General features: G+C 51.4%; 1 protein-coding gene and 1 long non-coding RNA gene across 4 annotated transcripts in view; one reads left to right on the top strand and one right to left on the bottom strand.

Moving 5' to 3' along the window:
* Nucleotides 1-1969: 1969 nt before the first annotated feature.
* LOC118918498 (uncharacterized) overlaps nt 1970-17926 on the bottom strand; it is a 37258-nt gene continuing 21301 nt past the window's right edge. For 2 of the 3 annotated variants that reach the window (XR_008998523.1, XR_008998522.1), the window contains exons 2-4: nt 11579-11936; nt 4903-5024; nt 1970-3713 (exon numbers count right to left, since the gene is read on the bottom strand). This is a non-coding gene — a long non-coding RNA (uncharacterized LOC118918498). The remainder of the gene's footprint in view (nt 3714-4902; nt 5025-11578; nt 11937-17926) is intronic. The other variant, XR_005027162.2, reaches the window with a different exon arrangement.
* Nucleotides 4563-10133, top strand: INMT (indolethylamine N-methyltransferase). Its single transcript, XM_036897397.2, has 3 exons — nt 4563-4806; nt 6258-6465; nt 9455-10133. The coding sequence occupies exons 1-3, from the start codon at nt 4653-4655 to the stop codon at nt 9882-9884; spliced, it is 792 nt and encodes a 263-aa protein (XP_036753292.1). The 5' UTR covers nt 4563-4652; the 3' UTR covers nt 9885-10133.

The raw sequence follows: 17926 nt of genomic DNA, 5'->3' as shown, positions 1-17926 counted from the left end.
GGGCTGAAAAGAAGTTGACATGGGAAGACAGCCCAGGGGTGAGTTGAGGGTTGTCTGGAAGCTGAACTGAAGCGTGACTTCCAGCTTCTTCCCGGAGCTCAAGCTTGGGGCCATCTCTCCTCAGCCTGTGGGGTCACACCTAGCCAGGCTATTCTCTGATTTCTGCCTCCCCAGCCAGCCTGCAACTCCACGCTCAGCAGCCTCTTAACCCCTTACTGCCCTCCTGACTGGGAGTCTATCCCCCCGTCTTCCTCAGGCAAGTCCCAGAGAGAGGGCTCCACCATAACAGCTAGGAGGGATATTGCTAAATCACTGTGCCACCGTGGGGATGGTCATTATCACTGGGAGGCAGGTAGATGCTATGAGCCATTTTACAGGTGGTTCAGTGGAGACCCTTGAAGATAAGGCCCTCCTAGCAGATTTGTGACAGAACTGAAACCCGACCCAATATTCCTGACTCCCTGTGTAGGGTTTTTCCAACCTCCTTACAACCACACCCTGATCCCACCACAATCCTATTGTTCGCCCTTGGCCTTCTCGGGGTATCTGAGGCCTGGCTGTGCACAAACAGAACTGAGCTAATGAACTTGAGAGCTTTCTCTGCGCCACCCCAAAGATCTAGGGGCTAACCAAGAGCATCTGGTACTCTGCCCCTTGCATTTCCTGGTCACTCCAGAGCTATAGGGAGATAGACCTAACCTCCCACATGACATCTGCCCAAAGAGAGGGGCAGTGCCCCACCAGGTCCCCACCTCAACCCCCACCCTGTGCAGCCCCTAGAAGACCAGGCTTCCACCAGACCTGGCAGCCCCCTCACCTTCCCCGTTCCCCACCCAGGGTCCCTGGAAGGAGGCTTAACACGCTGCAGGGGGAAAGGGCCCCCCTCAGCTCCCTAGGTGGAAGGTCTTGTGGAGACACTCCAGGTCAAACTTGAGCACCTTGGCCTTGTGTGAGGGGCTGTTGTGGAAGCTGTAGCAGGGGCCAGGTAAGTCCCTGGGCAGGAAGTACTCCTGGTACACCTCACATTCTGTTCAGCTGCTCTCCATGCTGTCTCTGAGCGTCTGCCCATCCTGCCTGCCTGGGTCTTAGGAGGCCTCAAGATGCTCCGGACTCTGCCCCCAGAATTCTGTCTTTGTCCTCTGGCTCCTCCCATGCCCGTTTCTCCTTGATCTGACCCTTCTGGGAGATACAGAAGGGGATCCAGGGACGCTTACCCCCCAGCACACTGGCGTGCATTAACAGAAGCTCTTCTAAACCCAGAGCCACGACAGCTGATGCCATCGTCACTCTGGCCCTGCTTCATCTGGGGACAGGCCCATGTCCATCAGGGATAGTCGATGGTGCCCAATTCTAAGTCTTCTTTTCAAATATGCCAGCCATGAGTGACTATGTATCCTTGGGCAGGTGCCGGACCTCAGTTTCCCCATCTGCATGCCCACTTCACAGGCTGTAAGAATCAAAGTTACTCTGCTAGGTCACAGATGTCCTGAGCCTGGTAGCACAGGTGAGGTCCCCATTGGGCCCCTGGTGGTCAGAGGAGCCTAGTGGCTCTCCCCAGACAAGGGGACTAGATGCCTCACATCCCACCTGTCTGGAAGACAGTGTTCAGATCAGAACAGGATAGCTGCATCACTGTGCAGGCTACTGTGAGATCAGAAAACAGCCACCATCCTCCATGACTGGAACAAGGGAGCCTTGTCCTAAAACATAAACTGCTGACTCACCCTGTGACCCCCAGGCAAGTCAATGCCCAGGCCTCAGAGTTCTTCCCTTGAAATAGCAATGGGCTACAAAACCTCCTACAGCCAGAGAAAAGGTTGGCTTCCTTTTCTAGCACCAGGAAACAGCTCTAACTTGGTCATACACCAGACAGAAATGAAATCTGCTGAACTGCAGGCCGAGGCCTCCCGCCCTCAAAGTGAGAAGGACAAGAATGTCTTGGTCTGGCTTCAAGTAAACAAGTAATTCTGGCCCCATGGCCCTGACAGAATGAGGCTCCACAGAATCAGGCACACCCGGTGGCCATTCAGGGCCTGGTTTCCAAGGGGTAGGTATCTGGGAAGTGTCCAGGAGGCCTGGGACTCCAGTGCCAACCTGCAAAAGGCACTGTGAGCAGGCGGGAAGCTAGAGCTCTCATGGTATATAATTTGAGGAACATTTAATAAAGGAACAGCATTATCAAAGATGTTAATGGAAGGACAGGTATAGGGAACCACAAAACACTTGCAGTAGGGTTCTCCAGAGAAACCGCACAGTGTGTGTATAATCAGCTTTATTTTAATGAATTGCCTCACTCAATTAAAGAGGCAGGCAAATCCAGGTCTACATGGTAGACCATCAGGCTAGAGACCGAGGCGGAGCCAGTACTGCCATTCAGATCTGAAGGCTGTCAGCCTGGAGGACCAGAAAGTCGGTTCAAGGGCCAGTTCAAGTCCAGTATCCATCTGCGGGCACAATTCATCTTGCTCGTGGGTGGGGAAAGTCCTTTATTTCTGTTCAGGACTTCAACTGACTGGATGAGGTCCCACTCACGTTATGCAAGGCAATCTGTTTTACTGAAAGTCCACCAATTTAAAGGTTAATCTCATCCAAAAACACCCTCATAGAAACATCTAGGATAAGGTTTGACCACATATCTGAGCACCATGGCCCAGTTACATTGATGCACAAAATTAACCAGGATAGTATTCCAGGGCCAATAGCAGGGAAGAGCCATTATCTTCTTAGACCTGAGACAAAGAGCTATGGAGGGGGCCTCCTGTGGCCAACAGTAAAGAAGCCAAAGAATTAATACCCAGACCTCACCCTCATACCTGCCTCCAGTATCTGCCAAACCCAGAGGGCTGGTGAGCCACTAATATCATCCATTAAGTCAGCCTCCTGGGGCTCCCAAGTGGATGGATGGAGAATAATAGAGAAAGGGTATTGAGGGACACATGGAAGATACCCAAGACAGCAGCCCATTAACACTTACAGAATTGAGCTGTGAATATCTACATATGGTCCCAGGGATATCCAGGGCCCCTGCAGTGGGATGTGGGCATCCAGGAGTCTGCGCAGCAAGATGACAGGAAATCACTCTTTCCAAAACCATTTCTCCTGCTGCCACTGGCCATCCTTGGATGGACAGAGGACCACTGCAAATCAGGGTGTCCAGTGCCTCCTGCTGCCCAGAGGGATGAATCCAAACCCCCTGGCATTCCAGATCTTCTACTCTCTGGCCTCAGTGACATCTCCACACATTCCAGCCTCTCCCTGTCAACATGCCTCCTGACTCTGGCCTGGCCAGGGGTCTTCACAGAGCTAGCGGAATCTGCTAAAGTCAAGTCTTTTATGGATAAATGCTAAGGAAACATTTTCCAACCTCAGCACCATTGACATTTCAGGGCAAAAAATTCTTTAGTGGGGCAAGGGGGCTGAACTGTGCATTCCAGGGCACCTAGCAGCATCCCTGGCCTCTACCCACTGGATGTCAGTGGCACCCAATTCCCACGTGACAACCCAAACGTATCCAGACACAGTCAGATATTCCCTGGGAAGCAAAGTGCCCCCGGCTGAGAACCACTGTCCTGAAGTTGGCCTTCATCAGGTCAACAGCACTCCATGCAGAGCAGCTTCAGTCCTTATATTGTGACTTCAGAATAGCTCCAGGAGATTTCTAGGCCAGGAGACTTCTGCCTTAACTCCAAGCAAATGAGCAAATGTCAAGGTACCTGTCCAGAAAACAGAAGACAAAAACAGGATTAATCCCCTTCTCAGGATTAGGAAAACTGCCATCTCAGTGTTCCATGCTCTCTGATACCTGAGTTATCGTTATTCCCACTGGCCGTACGGAGTGAAGAAACAAATCCAGAAGAAGAACTTGAACGTATAAACAAGACTTTTGTCTGGTGAGTTGTGAGCAGCCATGCAGAGCCTCATCTCACACCACACACCAAATCACGTTTTATATATGGCAACAGTCTTCAAATGGTTTGACCGAACAGAGGCCTCTCAGGATTTTCAGGGGCCCAGCCTGTTTACTTTGCCTAAATAAATAAAAGGATTAACTAAAGCAAACGGGGAGAGCAAACAGGATTGGAAACGCCGGGAAGGCTCAACCAAATCCAAGACAAACTGTTTCCCAAGCATAGTCACGGACCTTGGTTAGGAAAGCTGAGCAATCTCCAAATCCTGTTTCCTCACCCATAGATTCTTTCCACTCTGGTTCTCATTCTCCCACCAAACCCCACAGGGGAGCACCCTTGACCTGTTATAGACACTTGGTCTCTTTGTCTCTGTCGTTCTTCTTGCTCACCTGTCCTGCTCTGTGTTTTCTGTGTCCCTGTCCCTCTGTTTCATTCTTTCCCTCTCCCTGCCCCCAGCAGCACCCACACTCAGGACATCACCTCCCAGGACCCGAGCCTCGGGAATACCCGAGAGCACATTCCAGTGCTGTATTCCCACGTTCCTGGTAATGAGCAGCCAGATAAACGCCAGCCAGCAGAGCTAACTCCATGATCTGGTGCCACTGGTGTGCGAGCCAAGCTCCTCCCTGAGGAGGGCCTGGTCTGTGGAGGTTATGAAACTCCCGGTGGGGAGAGGCTGGGAGAGCAGGGACAGATACAGGAAGGCTGCTGGCCTGGGGAGACACAGCGGGGTCCTCATCCAAAATGGAGAAAAAGCTGTACGCAGGAAAGGACTATGAGAAAGAATTCAACCCTCGGGACTACTTAAAGACCTACTATTCCTTTGACTCAAACACCGTGGATGAAAATGAAGTCCTCAAATTTAACCTGCAAAACCTCTTCCAAACCTTCTCTTCAGGTGAGTGGCTGGTCTCCCTCTCAGGGGTACAGGGCTGCACCTGACAGGAAGAGTTGCTGGGTGGTGGCAGGAAACCACTTCTGGGCCACTGCTCACCAAGAATGATGCAAAGGCAGCCCCACCTGTAGACCCCCGTGGACCTCTGCTTGGTGGAGCACTGGCTTTGGAGGCCCAAAAGCTGGTCTTGAGTCTGTGACAGTCAGCATCCATTTCTTGACCTGCAAAACAGAAAGGTAATTCTCAGCCTGGGGGGCTCATCCAGGGAGGAAACCACAGAACAGCATGAGCACACTGTGGGCACCTGCCTGTCTCTGCCTGCCTCCCCTGCGGTGGCCTTAAAGCCGGGCTTTGCAGCCTTTCCAGGCTCATGAATCCCACTGAAAATCTCATGAAAGCTCTTGTACACACATATATAATATTTTACACAAAATTGGAAGAGTTCATGGATACCCAAAGCCAAACCACAGAGCTCAGTTTATAAATCCCTGCTCCGAGGCATCAGATTTAGGTAAACTGACAGAGATTATCACCAAGGTCCTGAGTGCACACAAGGGGAGACTGAGGCAGGGGAGGGAGAGGTGCCCAGCTCAGGTCAGACAGCCAGTTGGCAGCACAGCAAGGCTAAAGACCAGTTCAAGGATCTGTGCACAGCTGAGCAGGGAGTGTGCTGTACAACTGGAGGGGTTACTCAGTTACACAGTGAAGCTTGCCTAGTTATGTGATCGGTGCCAAGAAAGGTTTATTTATAAAGCAGCCTTCACGGAAGTACAGAGGCAAGAAAGCTTAATGCTCACAGAGAACTCTGAGAAGACTTCCTGCAATGGAGATATTGGCACAGGCCTTGAAAAATTGGACAGGTGGGTTTTAATGAAGATGCGGGAGGCAAGAAGCAAGGAGAAGAGGGCAGTGCGCTTAGTGTTACTCTGAGGCCAAGATCCCTCCGCGCAACGCAGCTTCATTTTCCTTTGCCTTCCCTGATTGGCCAAGCCAGATACGAACCCACTGGCTCCAGTCTCAGCCCTCAGCCAAGACCCTGTCCTCTGTACAAGGTGTGTCACTTCCCCATTGCTTCAAATCCAGGGTCAGAACACTGGTGAAAATAAACCAGTTCCTACTGGGAAGGCACCCTAAAACCTGCCCAGATGTACAGAACTTGACCTACCAGGCCCCTGGGGAGCAACCCCTGGGGAGCAAGAAGGGCTTGATATGTTCTTGGCTGTACCCCACCCTCCAGCTGTCACCCACCTGAACCCCAGGTGTGTGAGCCTGGTCTACCCCCGCAGCCTGGGGGCTACCCAAAGGCAGGGCCAGTTCTCCTGGGTGTCACCCCACCCCCACAGATGGCAAGTTGTGGGGAAGGGTGGAGCCTAGGGGTCTTCTCCATGTACCATGACTGGGCATGGAGTTGGGGTGACCCCCACCACAGATCTGGCTGATGTTGTCTCCTACAGGAGGAGTGGGGGGCGACATCCTGATCGACATTGGCACAGGCCCCACCATCTACCAGCTGCTCTCTGCCTGTGAGGCCTTCCGAGAAATCATCGCCACAGACTACACTGAGCAGAACCTCCGGGAGCTGGAGAGGTGGCTGAAGAAGGAGCCAGGAGCCTACGACTGGTCCCCAGTGGTGCAATACGTGTGTGAGCTGGAAGGAGACAGGTACCTACAGGCCACCGCCCTCCCCAGACGAGGTCTCCCCACTCCTACCAAGAGAGCATGAGCCCACCGACCTGCTTCATCTGCCATCTCCCTACCTTCTTCCCGCCCCACTTGGGTCTCATTAGCCCCTACCCACCTTCACCTTTGAATGAGTCCTGCCTCGAGCTTTAGAGCTGCCTGTGTTCTTCGCTTCTGTTGCTCTGCTCTTTCTCCACTTCTTTGTATCCCGCCCATGCTGCCGAACAAGCTTCAATTCCACCTCCTCCTAGAAGCCTCCCATGATTGCTCCAGCCCACATAGATCACTTTCCTCTGAAAAGTAGTGGTTCACCTTCTCTTTTACTCTAATATTGGAGAGGCACTTATCATGGAAGGATGTGGGCTTCAGGGAATCCCCCCACACTGGTCCCCTCAGCACTGCTGCCATGCCCCACAGACTTTGACCCCCCTCAGACCTCCTCCCAGCCAGTTCACAGAGAGCAATTGCATCTACTGGAGCCCCAGGGGGGACAAGCAGGATTCTGGCCCTCATTCCACAGTTGAGGATACTGAAGCCCAGATCTGAAGAGTGACCAGGGTTTAAGATCCCTGCCACTGGGCCCTGGGGGCCTGACCCAGTTCCAGGTGGGGAAGCGCCAAGTGGGGCAGGGCTGGAGGGGCTCTGAGCACGGGGGGCTCCACGGTGGCCCAGCCACAGCTTCACTGCCTCCTGCCCTCCGTCCCACAGAGCGCACGGAGGGTTCTGTCCTCTTAGGTACTGGAGACACCATAGTGAACAAGACAGTCTCCCCCCCATGGAGCTCACTTTCTAGTAGTTAAGACATCAATAAACAACTAGATAAAGAAATTCAGATATGACACTTTTTCTGAGAAAATCTTCAGCTGGCTGGGGGCCTAGGGAGAGGCAGCAGTGCTGTTAGGTAGGGGGAAATCAGTCTGCTTTTGTTGCCTGTGGGTGTTCTTTCATATGTATAACAATAGTAGTAGCATCGTACACAGCATAATAGCAGTACCCTTTTACGGGTTTCCAGACCAATTCCAGTGCATGTGTGTGCATGGTAGGGGGATCTTCCCACACACACACGCCACCAAGCAATTCCCAAACACCATCAGGGTGTCCGAGAACTCAGTTCTGATGCTATCAGCCCAGAGACAGCACCAGATTCCCCAGGTTCAGGGCTCCATCCCACAGAATTGCCCTCCACCCCCGACTCCAGATTTGGTCCCAAGCCCCAAGCAGTTCCCTGTGCTTCTGACCTACTGGCTACAGATTGGAGGACCTCCCCCTTGGGATTGATTAATTTGCTAGAGCAACTCACAGAACTCAGTAAAACACGTATGGTTACCAGTTTAATAAAGATACCAAAACAGATACATGTTAACAGCCTGATGAAGAGACACATAGGGCAAGGTCCTGAATAAAGGAGCATCTATCCTGGTGGAACTTGGGGCCTGGCTCAGTGGCATGTGGAGGCATTCTGGTTCCCCAGGCATAGAAGCTCTCTCCGACCAAGAAGCAGAATCCAACCAAGAAGGGCAGGCAGAGCAGAGAGAGAGAAAGAGGAAAAAACCTCTTCTCAGGGGGTTTTGTGAAGGCTTCTCTGCCTAGTCATGATTGACTAGATTATTGGCCATTGGCTGATTCAACCTCCCCGCCAGTCCAAAAGTTTCTCTTTAACACGACAAGGCACCCATTTCACCTTTAAGTCTCTGCAGTGTTTTCAGAAACTGGATAAAGACCAGATATACCTGGGCAACACATATTTGGTCCTCTGAATGACGAAATATGTTTTTCTTATGACTCATTATATCGCAGTGCGTAGCCAGGGTGGCTGAAACAACAGCCATTGATTTCTCACAGTTCTGGAGGCCAGAAACCTGAGGTCAGGGTGCCGGCACAGCCAGGGTCTGGTGAGGACCCCCCTCCTGGCTTGTAGACAGCTGCCTCTGGCTGCGGCCTCACTGGAGGACAGCAAGCTCTCTGGCTCCTCTTATTTTAAAAGGACCCCACCCTCATGAGCTCAGGCAACCCTCCCTGCCTCGCAAAGGCTACACCTCCAGACATCACTCTGGGAGTTAGGGCTTCACTATATGAATGGAGGCGGCAGTGGGGGGACCACAATTCAGTCCATGGCAGATGGGAAGAGAAGGCCTTTCCAAGGAGAAGCCCTCAGAGCAGCTTCCTGGGTGAAGTGAGGGAGAAAGGACGTGAAGATCTGGAGGAGAGTGTCAGAGAGAGGGCCAGCATGGGCAAAGACCCAGCCAGAGGAGAGAGCTGGCTGTGTGTCAGGGGATCCAGAGGAGGGGCCCAGTGCATGGGGCAGACTGAAGAGGAGAGTCGGGAGTCAGGGAGGCGGCCAGTCCACACCCCCGGAGAGCCACGTGAAGGTGTGCAGGCTGTGCCATGAGTCTCGTGGTCACTAGAGGAGGAAGTGACATGGCAGGAGCCGCATGTCGGAGAGAAGCATGGTTGAAAAGTCAAGGCACAGGGACGAAGAATGGGGGGTGTTCCTTAACAGGCACACAGCTTCTATGCGGGGCGACAAGACACTGTGTAAGCAGGCCACAGTGATGGTTGCACAACATTGTGAATGCAATTAATGCCACTGAATTGTCCACTTAAAAGTGATTTAAGTGGCAAATATTTTTGTCATATATATTTTACAACTTAAAAAAATCTATAATGCAATATACTAAAAATTGAATTATTTTGAATTATTGAAAAGAAGAAAAGGAAGAAGGTGGAGGAAGAAGAGGAAGAAGGGGCTGGAGTAATCAAATATCAAATTCACAGTCACCTACCAGCTGTGTAGCCTTGAGCCAATCACTCAACTTCCTCATCTGTGTAATGGCAGAAATCATATCTCCCTCAAAGAGTTACTGAACAGGTTAAAATAGGAGCGTTGTCAACAGGAAGCAGCCTAGATGGCAGCTAGGGTGGTGACCTGTTGTCATGATTTTAATCATCACCTGTATGACGCTTTCCAAAGGAGCAGGTGGCAGGAGAAGGAGGCCCGGCTCCGAAGTACAGTCACGCGGCTGCTGAGGTGCGATGTGACCAAGCCACATCCCCTGGGGACAGCCCAGGTGCCACCAGCTGACTGCGTGCTGTCCCTGTTGGCCTTGGAGAGCGCATGTCCTGATGTGGACACTTACCGGGCAGCTGTGCAGGGCCTGGTCAGCCTGCTGAAGCCAGGCGGGCACCTGGTCACCGTGGTGGTCCTGCATGCCGAGAGCTACATGGTGGGCTCCAAGAATTTCTTTGGGCTCTACCTGGAGAAGGAGACAGTAGAGAAGGCCGTGGAAGAGGCCGGTTGCCAGGTACTGAAGTGCGACTACTGCCCCAACAGCTACTCGAAGGCCTTGTGTACCAGTGATGGTATCTGCTTTGTGGTAGCCCGCAAAGGCCGCAGTGCCTGAGGCCTGCCTGGCAAAGGAGCGCCTGCACCAGAGAGGAAGTGCGGATCAGCATCTCTAGAGTGTCATTCCACAGCCCCCTAAATGCAAATGGAGCCTGATCCCTACCCTTCAGTCTTACTACTTTGTCCCAAATTCACAGATGAAAAGCAAGGGTCTCCCCTGAGCATGGCCCAGAAGTCTGTCACCCGTCACCCGCCTTTCTTGTTCATTCTGCACTAAAGATGAGGAAAATAAAGCAGCTCAGATGTATATTGTCCTGATTTTTGAGTTCCACCAGAAGCAGACCCCGAGACAAGGATTTGAGTGCAAGTAGTTTATATACAAAAGGTGGTCCCAGAAAATGCCAATGAGAACATGGGAAGGGAAGCAGGGAGGGCAGGCAGGCAATAAAAGGTGTGTCAGCAAGCTCATTAACACCGTGGGAAACCGGACCTCAGCTGTTCTGGGAGCCTGGGGGGACAGGCACACTCCTCAGAGGCACCCCACCCGGTTAGCAGAGGCATTTGTCTACCAACTCCCGCCGTCATGATTGAGGGCTGCCCCACGGGCATTATTTGGCCAGCATCTTCAGCCTCCCTGTTCATGCTCAGCGGGAAGAGAACCCCAGGCGGACTTGCCAGCACCGGTGCTGGTCCCTGGGAGCTGAGCCAGCAGCTGAGGGGCTAGGAAGGAGGCTCCAAGAGCATCTCCAACGGACCCAGACATGCCACTGGCTGGAGGGTGAGATCAGTTCTGAGCAGCCTGGCTCTTCTGCCGGAGGAATAGGACCTCAGGTTCTCAAAGCCCAAAGGTATATGCAAGATCTAGATGATTTTGAGGCCGAATTCCTATTTCTCCTTGGGTGAGAACACTGAGGTCTGGAAGGAGAGATGACTGGCTCCCAGTGGCTCAGTGAGTCAGCTGCAGAGCCAGAGCTGGAGCCTGGGTCCAGGTTATGATGGACCTCAGGGGAGATGGAGCTTCCAGGGAGCAGGGTGCAAGGTAGCACCTGCAAGCTCCAGAGGGAGGCAGGGGCCTGCCCCAGCCTGTGGACTCCATGTCCCTTATTCTTCCTTCCTGAGGTCATCCCATGAGCCCAGCCATCCTGGACTTAGGAGAACTAGAGCCTCCAATGTGGTCCCCCAGAGTACCTGTGAGTCCAGGTAACTGTGGGCCTGGTGGGCAATAAAGCCTTAGGGAGTGGTCGGCTAACACAGACGAGGCAGGGCAGGCAGTCAGGCTGCTCCATCCAAGTGGCCAAAAACGTGGGCTCTCAGACCTTTGGGAAGGCCTCGGAACACGACCCTAGAAGAACCTTACAAGGCCATATGTATCTCAAGACCTCCTTTCCCGCACAGCCAGTCAGCTCACATTCTAGTCAGCTCCCAGCCCTAGGGTGACATCTTTTCTCTGGGATGTGGGAGAGTCATCAGCCTTTCTCCACCTAAGCCTGGCTCACATGAAGCCCCTAATGCTCTCTGCACTGTGACATAGGCCCCTCACTGAGTACATCCTCAGTGTCCCAAACCCAGTCCATCCTCCACCAAGCAGCCTCCCAAAGCAAATGCAGTCATGCCTCTACCCTGTTGAAGCTTTGGCTGGCAGGATAAGGTCCCAACACACAGCAGCCCACAAGACCATCCACAAACCAGCTGCTGCCTCATGTCCTGCAGCCACCCCACAGGGCTCCCTGAACCAGACTAGCGACCTCCTACCTGCATGTCCTTGCTACAATGAACCCTGTATGTCTTCTCCAACCCATGTTCCAGTTCTGAACAGCTTCCAAACAGGTGTGCAGGAAAGGGCTGTGATGGGGAGAAGAGCTGAGCCAGGACCCCTCGCACAGAAAAAAGGGAAGCCTCCATTTGCTACTATGCTAAAGTCAAGTGCTTTCCAAACTGCTTCCATTGTGTTCTTGTGGTCCCTGAACCTTATGTCAGAAGTCAGAGACAGGCAAGTCTTCCTTCTTCCATCATCAGCTTGGTCTTGGGATCCTGGCTGCAGAGATGAGGAGCTGTGAGATGGCAATGGCTTCCTATAGCCACCAGATGGCAGTACAGGACAGACAGCTGCCTGCAGAGATACAGGGAGAGATGTCAGAGGCCTCCTTATGAAAGAAAACTCAATCCTGCCACCTTTGGCCTGTTGAGGTTCAGCAGGCCTCACCCAACAGAGAGATCATGAACCCGCCCACCCAGAGAAGCCTGGAAACGCTTGGACCCAGACCCTTCCTATGTCTGTGGGTCCCGGACACTGCATTTCAGCTAGGGCCTGGGAGACCAATGCTTTCCAAAATAATATGCATGTGAATCACCTGGGGAGCATGTTCAACTGAGTTCTGGACCTGCCGGCCTGAATCCCAACAAGCTTCCAAGTGACACTAATGCTTCTAGTCCAAGGGCCACCCTTTGAGCAGCAAGGCAGTGAGGGAGGCATCTTGAATTCTGACTTTCCGCTGAATTAATGGGGCTCCTGGGCACATCTTGGAGTTGACAGACCTGACTTCTCTGGCCCCTTTCTCCTGGTGAGAGGGGGAGGAGGGCCCCATCCCCTTCTGGTGCCCTGGGCACAGTGGGCTTGCTTCCCTCTGGTCTTTGACAGTCTTCTCCCCAAGATGGAACACCCCTGGGGCAAAGACTTGGGGTATCCCACAGACTCCTCACCTCAGCAGCCCCCCAGGATGCTCCACGAGAATAGGTACCCCTGGGGAGGCTTGCTGCTGCTGAGCCTGGACATAGTTGAGACACATAGATGCCTGCCAGCCAGCTCTTCCTGGCCATGCAGCCTTCCCACATCCCCTGCCCTTCTCCAAGCTCCTAACAGGCAGGGGATACAGGGTGGTTTCTGTTGCAGATTTACAACTTGAGGCCCCAAAAGATACAAAGTGACTTCTACAAAGTCACTCACTTTTTTTATTAATTAATTAATTAATTAATTTTGTTGTCATTAATCTACAATTACATGAAGAATATTATGTTTACTAGGGTCCCCCCTTCACCAAATCCTCCCCACAAACCCCATTACTGTACTGTCCATCAGCATAGTAAGATGCTGTAGAATCACTACTTGTCTTCTCTGTGTTGCACAGCCCTCCCCATGCCCCCCTCCACATTATACATGATAATCATAATGCCCCCTTTCTTTTTCCCCACCCTTATCCCTCCCTTCCCTCCCTTTCTCCCCAGTCCCTTTCCCTTTGGTAACTGTTAGTCCATTCTTAGATTCTATGATTCTGCTGCTGTTTTGTTCCTTCAGTCTTTCTTTATTCCTATAGTCTTTGGGTTTGAGGTGAGTCTCTTGTAAGCAGCATAGAGATGGGTCTTGCTTTTTCATCCATTCTATTATTCTGGGTCTTTTGATTGGTGCATTCAGTCCATTTACATTTAGGGTGATTATTGAAAGATATGTACTTATTGCCATTGCAGGCTTTAGATTCATGGTTGCCAAAGGTTCAAGGTTAGCTTCTTTAGTATCTTACTGTCTAACTTAACTCACTTATTGAGCTATTTTAAACACTGTCTGGTCATTCTTTATTTTTCTCCCTTCTTATTCCTCCTCTTCCATTCTTTATATGTTGGTTGTTTAATTCTGTGCTCTTTTGTGCTTCCTTTAACTGCTTTTATGGGTAGTTGATTTTATTTTTTTGCCTTTAGTTAGTATTTGGTTGGTCTGCTTTCTTTGCTGTGATTTTATTTTCTCTGGTGACATCTATTTAGTCTTAGGAGTGCTCCCATCTAGAGCAGTCCCTCTAAAATACCCTGTAGAGGTGGTTTGTGGGAGGCAAATTCCCTCAACTTTTGCTTTTCTGGGAATTGTTTAATCCCTCCTTCATATTTAAATGATAGTCATGCTGGATACAGTATTCTTGGTTCAAGGCCCTTCTCTTTCATTGCATTAAATATATCATGCCATTTTCTTCTGGCCTGTATTGTTTCTGTTGAGAAGTCTGATGATAGCCTGATGGGTTTCCCTTTGTAGGTGACCTTTTTCCTCTCTCTAGCTGCCTTTAAAACTCTGTCCTTGTCCTTGATCTTTGCCATTTTCATTATTATGTGTCTTGGTGTTGTCCTCCTTGGGTCCTTTCTGTTGGGAGTTCTGTACACTTCTGTGGTCTGATTGATTATTTCCTCCCCCAGTTTGGGGAAGTTTTCAGCAATTATTTCTTCAAAGACACTTTCTATCCCTTTCTCTCTCTGTTCTTCTTCTGGTACCCCTATAATGCAGATATTGTTCCTTTTGGATTGGTCACACAGTTCTCTTAATATTGTTTCATTCCTGGAGATCCTTTTGTCTCTCTCTGTGTCAGCTTCTATGCGTTCCTGTTCTCTGGTTTCTATTCCATCCATGGCCTCTTGCATCTTATCCATTCTGCTTATAAATCCTTCCAGACCAGAGATTGTTTCAGTTCTGTAATCTCCTTCCGGACTTCATCCCTTAGCTCTTGCATATTTCTCTGCAGCTCCATCATCATGGTTATGAGCTTTATTTTTAATTCTTTTTCAGGAAGACTGGTTAGGTCTATCTCCTTCTCAGGGTTTGCCTCTGTGATCTTGGTCTGTATCAATTTCTTCTGCCTTTTCATGGTGATAGATATATTTGTGGGGAGCTAGCGCGTGTGTTGTGTAAGAGAAAGTCCCTTCTTGCCAGTTTGTGGCCTTCCTCTCCTGGGAGAACCGCGGCCTCTAGTGGCTTGTGCTGGGCAGCTGCGTGTAGACGGGGCCTCTGATTCTTGCCTGGCCACTATGGAGTTTAGCGTTGCAGTTGCTGTGGGCGTGGCCTGCCTCAGGCTGCTTCTCCAATATGGCGGAGCCCCGTTGGAGGGGGAACAGGTGGGAGGCTGTTTATCGCAGTAAGGGGCCTCTGCGCTGTGCTGCGGGGGTTCGGGTGCCCAGAGTTTTCCGTGATTCCCAGCTGCTGGGCTAAGTGTCCTGGGGCACTTTCGTCCAGCTGTGGGGTCCCTGTCCCTTTAAGACTTTCAAAAAGCAGTCGCTTTTCTTTGTCCCAGGTGCGCCAGCTGCGGGGACCCACTCACAGGTCTTACTGTCCTGTTTCCCTAGTTTCCAGCACCCCACGCACGCACTGTGTCTGCGCTCTGGTGTGGATGGCTGGGGCTGGGTGTTTAGCAGTCCTGGGCTCCCTCTCCCTCCCGCTGGGAGCTGGGGGGAAGCGTGCTCGGGTCCCGCCAGGCCGGGGGTTGTATCTTACCCCTTTCACCAGGTGCTGGGCTCTCACACGTGTTGATGTAGTCTGGCTGTTGTCCTGTGTCTTCTGGTCTCTCTTTTAGGATTAGTTGTATTTGTTGTATTTTCAAAAATATATGTGGTTTGGGGAGATTTCTGCTGCTCTACTCACGCTGCCATCTTGGTTCTTCTTCCCAAAGTCACTCACTTTTAACACTCCAAGCTCCAGTGTGACATTGAAGGCTACACAAGGGGCTTGGGCCTGAGTTCTCATTCTGGATATGCATTAGAATCCCCCAGGGAACTGTAAACATCCTGCAGCCTGGATGTATTAGATCACACAGCTGGAGTTACCCCACCCAACTGTATTCGAAGCCTTCTTGGGGGTACCTGGGCCGCAGTATTTCAGAAGGTTCTCCTGGCAATTTAAACGTGTAGCCAAGACTGAGTACTAGGGGCTGTGGCTAGTGCCTCTGAAATGTTATTTAGCCCAGGAACCACTTGGGGGTCTATTAAAAATGCAGATTCTGGTTTGTTAGGTCTGAGGTGGGCTGAGAATCTGCATTTCTAACCTGATCCCAGGTGGTGCCTGTGCTGCTGATCTAAACACAGTGTGGATAAGGAGAGTACAGAGGGGGTGCCTGCCACCCACGTTCCCCAGCCTGGGCACCGCACTAATTGCAGAAGGGAGCTCAAGGAACACAGTAAAGTGGTTCAAGTAGAGACTAATGACCCCTAATTAAAGGCCTTCTGGATCATCAAGGACAGATCTCCATATTCTGCCTCTACTAATATGTCATTGACAGCATCCAAGAATCACTTATTGCTTCTAGAAAGTCATCCATAGAGTAACTGTATTTTGGCCCAACTTGCTCCCCTGCCCTCCTGACCACAGTGTCCAGCTGCCTCCCCCTGCCTGGCCTGTGGCTTGTCTAACTTAGCAAGTCCAAAGGCAAACTCCCCATCCCCCATACTGCTCTCCCTCCCACGGTCCCATCTGGGTGAGAAATCCCACACTTGGGTCCATACCCTCACCCCCACACGCTCCTCCCTCTCGCACCCTTGATGCCCACCCTGTCTCACACAGGCCTCTTGAAGTCACCCCCTAAACAGTCTCAAATCCATGCAGCTGTTTCCATTCCCCATTGCTGCCCCAGCTCCAGCTGTATGATCTTCACCTCAGTTCTATGATGGTTTCCTGACTGGCCCCTGGCCTCTGTGTCCACCACTTTGTGCCTGTTTCCACCTTCTCTTCCAGCCAACAAGCCCTTTGGGGCACAGTAGGTCTTCACCACGTGCAGGGCCTGCCACACAGGGGGTGTCTGACAAATGCTGACTGCCCAAAGGAGTGAGCCACTCACCAACCTGTTCTCATCGTAAATGGTTCCCAGGGATCCTTAAACACCCGTTTTGGCATCTCTGTGAGGTGAGGGCAGTGTGATACTCCCTGACTTACCCCTCCCCCAGCGGCAGAGTGTCCCTGGAGAGAACCTCAGTGCATAGAAAGTGGTACGTCCAGACAATAGCATGGCATTCAGCGCTAAAAAATAATGATCCCTCAAGCCACGACAGACAGGGAGGAAACTTAAATCACATCAAGAAATGAAAGAAGCCAATCTGAAAGTCTGCATACTGTATGGTTCCGCTGTATGGCATTCTGGAAAAGTCAAAACTACGGAGACAGTAAAAGGATCAGTATTTGCTGGGGTTGGGGAAAGGGAGGGATAAACACGATGAGCACAGGATTTTCAGGGCAGTGAAACTACTCTGTCTGATACTATAATGGTAGATGCATGTCATTACATAGATTTGTCGAAATCCACAGAATGCACAAAGCCAAGAGTGAACTGTGATGCAAACTGTGGACTTCGGGTAATAATGATGAATCGATATAGATTCATTGATCACAACAAAGGTACTCCTCTGGCGGGGGTGCTGATAGTGGAGGAGGCTGTGGAAATGTAAGGGGCATATGGGAATTCTCTGTGCTTTCTGTTCAATTTCACTGTGAACCTAAAGCTGCTCTAAAAAATTAAGTCTATTTTTTCAAAACAATGCTTGTACACTGGAACTTATTTCCTCTTTGCTGCTCTTGGGAAGTCTGCTGCTAGCATGTGGAAAAGCCCAGGAGGCCCTCTGGATACTGAGCACCATGTCAAGCTTACTGCCCAGCCGACACCAAGTCAACTGCCAGCCATATGAGTGAGGGCTTCACAAACCATCAGCACAGCCAGATGCCAGCTGAGTGCAGAGAGGTGCTGGGCAAGGGGGTGAGGGCGCGGGGAGGGGCAGTGGGGAGGGGCTGACAGTCCTGGCAGGGGGGCCAGTGTGATCCAAGGCAGCTAGCTGGAAGTGGGGTGGGAGTGCCATGCCTGGATCAGGGAGTCTGGGCAGCTGGTGGGTGCAAGCTCAGCGGATGGGAGGTGGAGAAGCAGAATAGATCTAAATAAACAGGGTCTCTCATGCCAGGACTCCTGATGCCTCTTCCTTGGGAAAGGGGGTGCCAGGAGCCAGTCAGGGTGAGATGCTCCCCTGTCTGTGGAGGAGGGAGGGGCATGTTCTTAGGAACATGGAAAACTTTCTGATGGAGGTGGCAAGGACTGGCCTGGGCCTGGGTAAGCAGGCAAGACTTGTGTGCAGCAGGAAGGGAGCATGGGGGCATTCCCAGGGGCACGTGGCCTGGAAATACTATGCAGATGCTGCTATGCAGAGGCTAGCCCAGCTGACACCCCATGGACCAGCATGGCTACAGACGAGAGAGTGCACATCTGTAATTAAGTGAGAAATCCGTTTCCTGCTGCTGTTAGATGACCCAATACACTGAAAAGAAAGCAATGTGTCTTTCTTTGTAATAATAACTTCTGGATCTGAGAAAGATGTTGG

The sequence above is a fragment of the Manis pentadactyla genome, chromosome 7 (genome assembly GCF_030020395.1).
Source record: "Manis pentadactyla isolate mManPen7 chromosome 7, mManPen7.hap1, whole genome shotgun sequence".
In the NCBI taxonomy this organism is placed as follows: Eukaryota; Metazoa; Chordata; class Mammalia; order Pholidota; family Manidae; genus Manis; species Manis pentadactyla.
The sequence above is the reverse complement of the archived record's forward strand: the minus strand, read 5'-3'. Positions and strand labels throughout refer to the sequence as shown.

Bases quoted from the DNA above. Each gene is read 5' to 3' on its own strand.
- INMT (XM_036897397.2), top strand. From the start codon at position 4,653: ATGGAGAAAAAGCTGTACGCAGGAAAGGACTATGAGAAAGAATTCAAC. The intron at 4,807-6,257 runs GTGAGTGGCTGG...TGTCTCCTACAG, and splicing joins CTTCCAAACCTTCTCTTCAG to GAGGAGTGGGGGGCGACATC. The intron at 6,466-9,454 runs GTACCTACAGGC...CGCTTTCCAAAG, and splicing joins TGTGAGCTGGAAGGAGACAG to GAGCAGGTGGCAGGAGAAGG.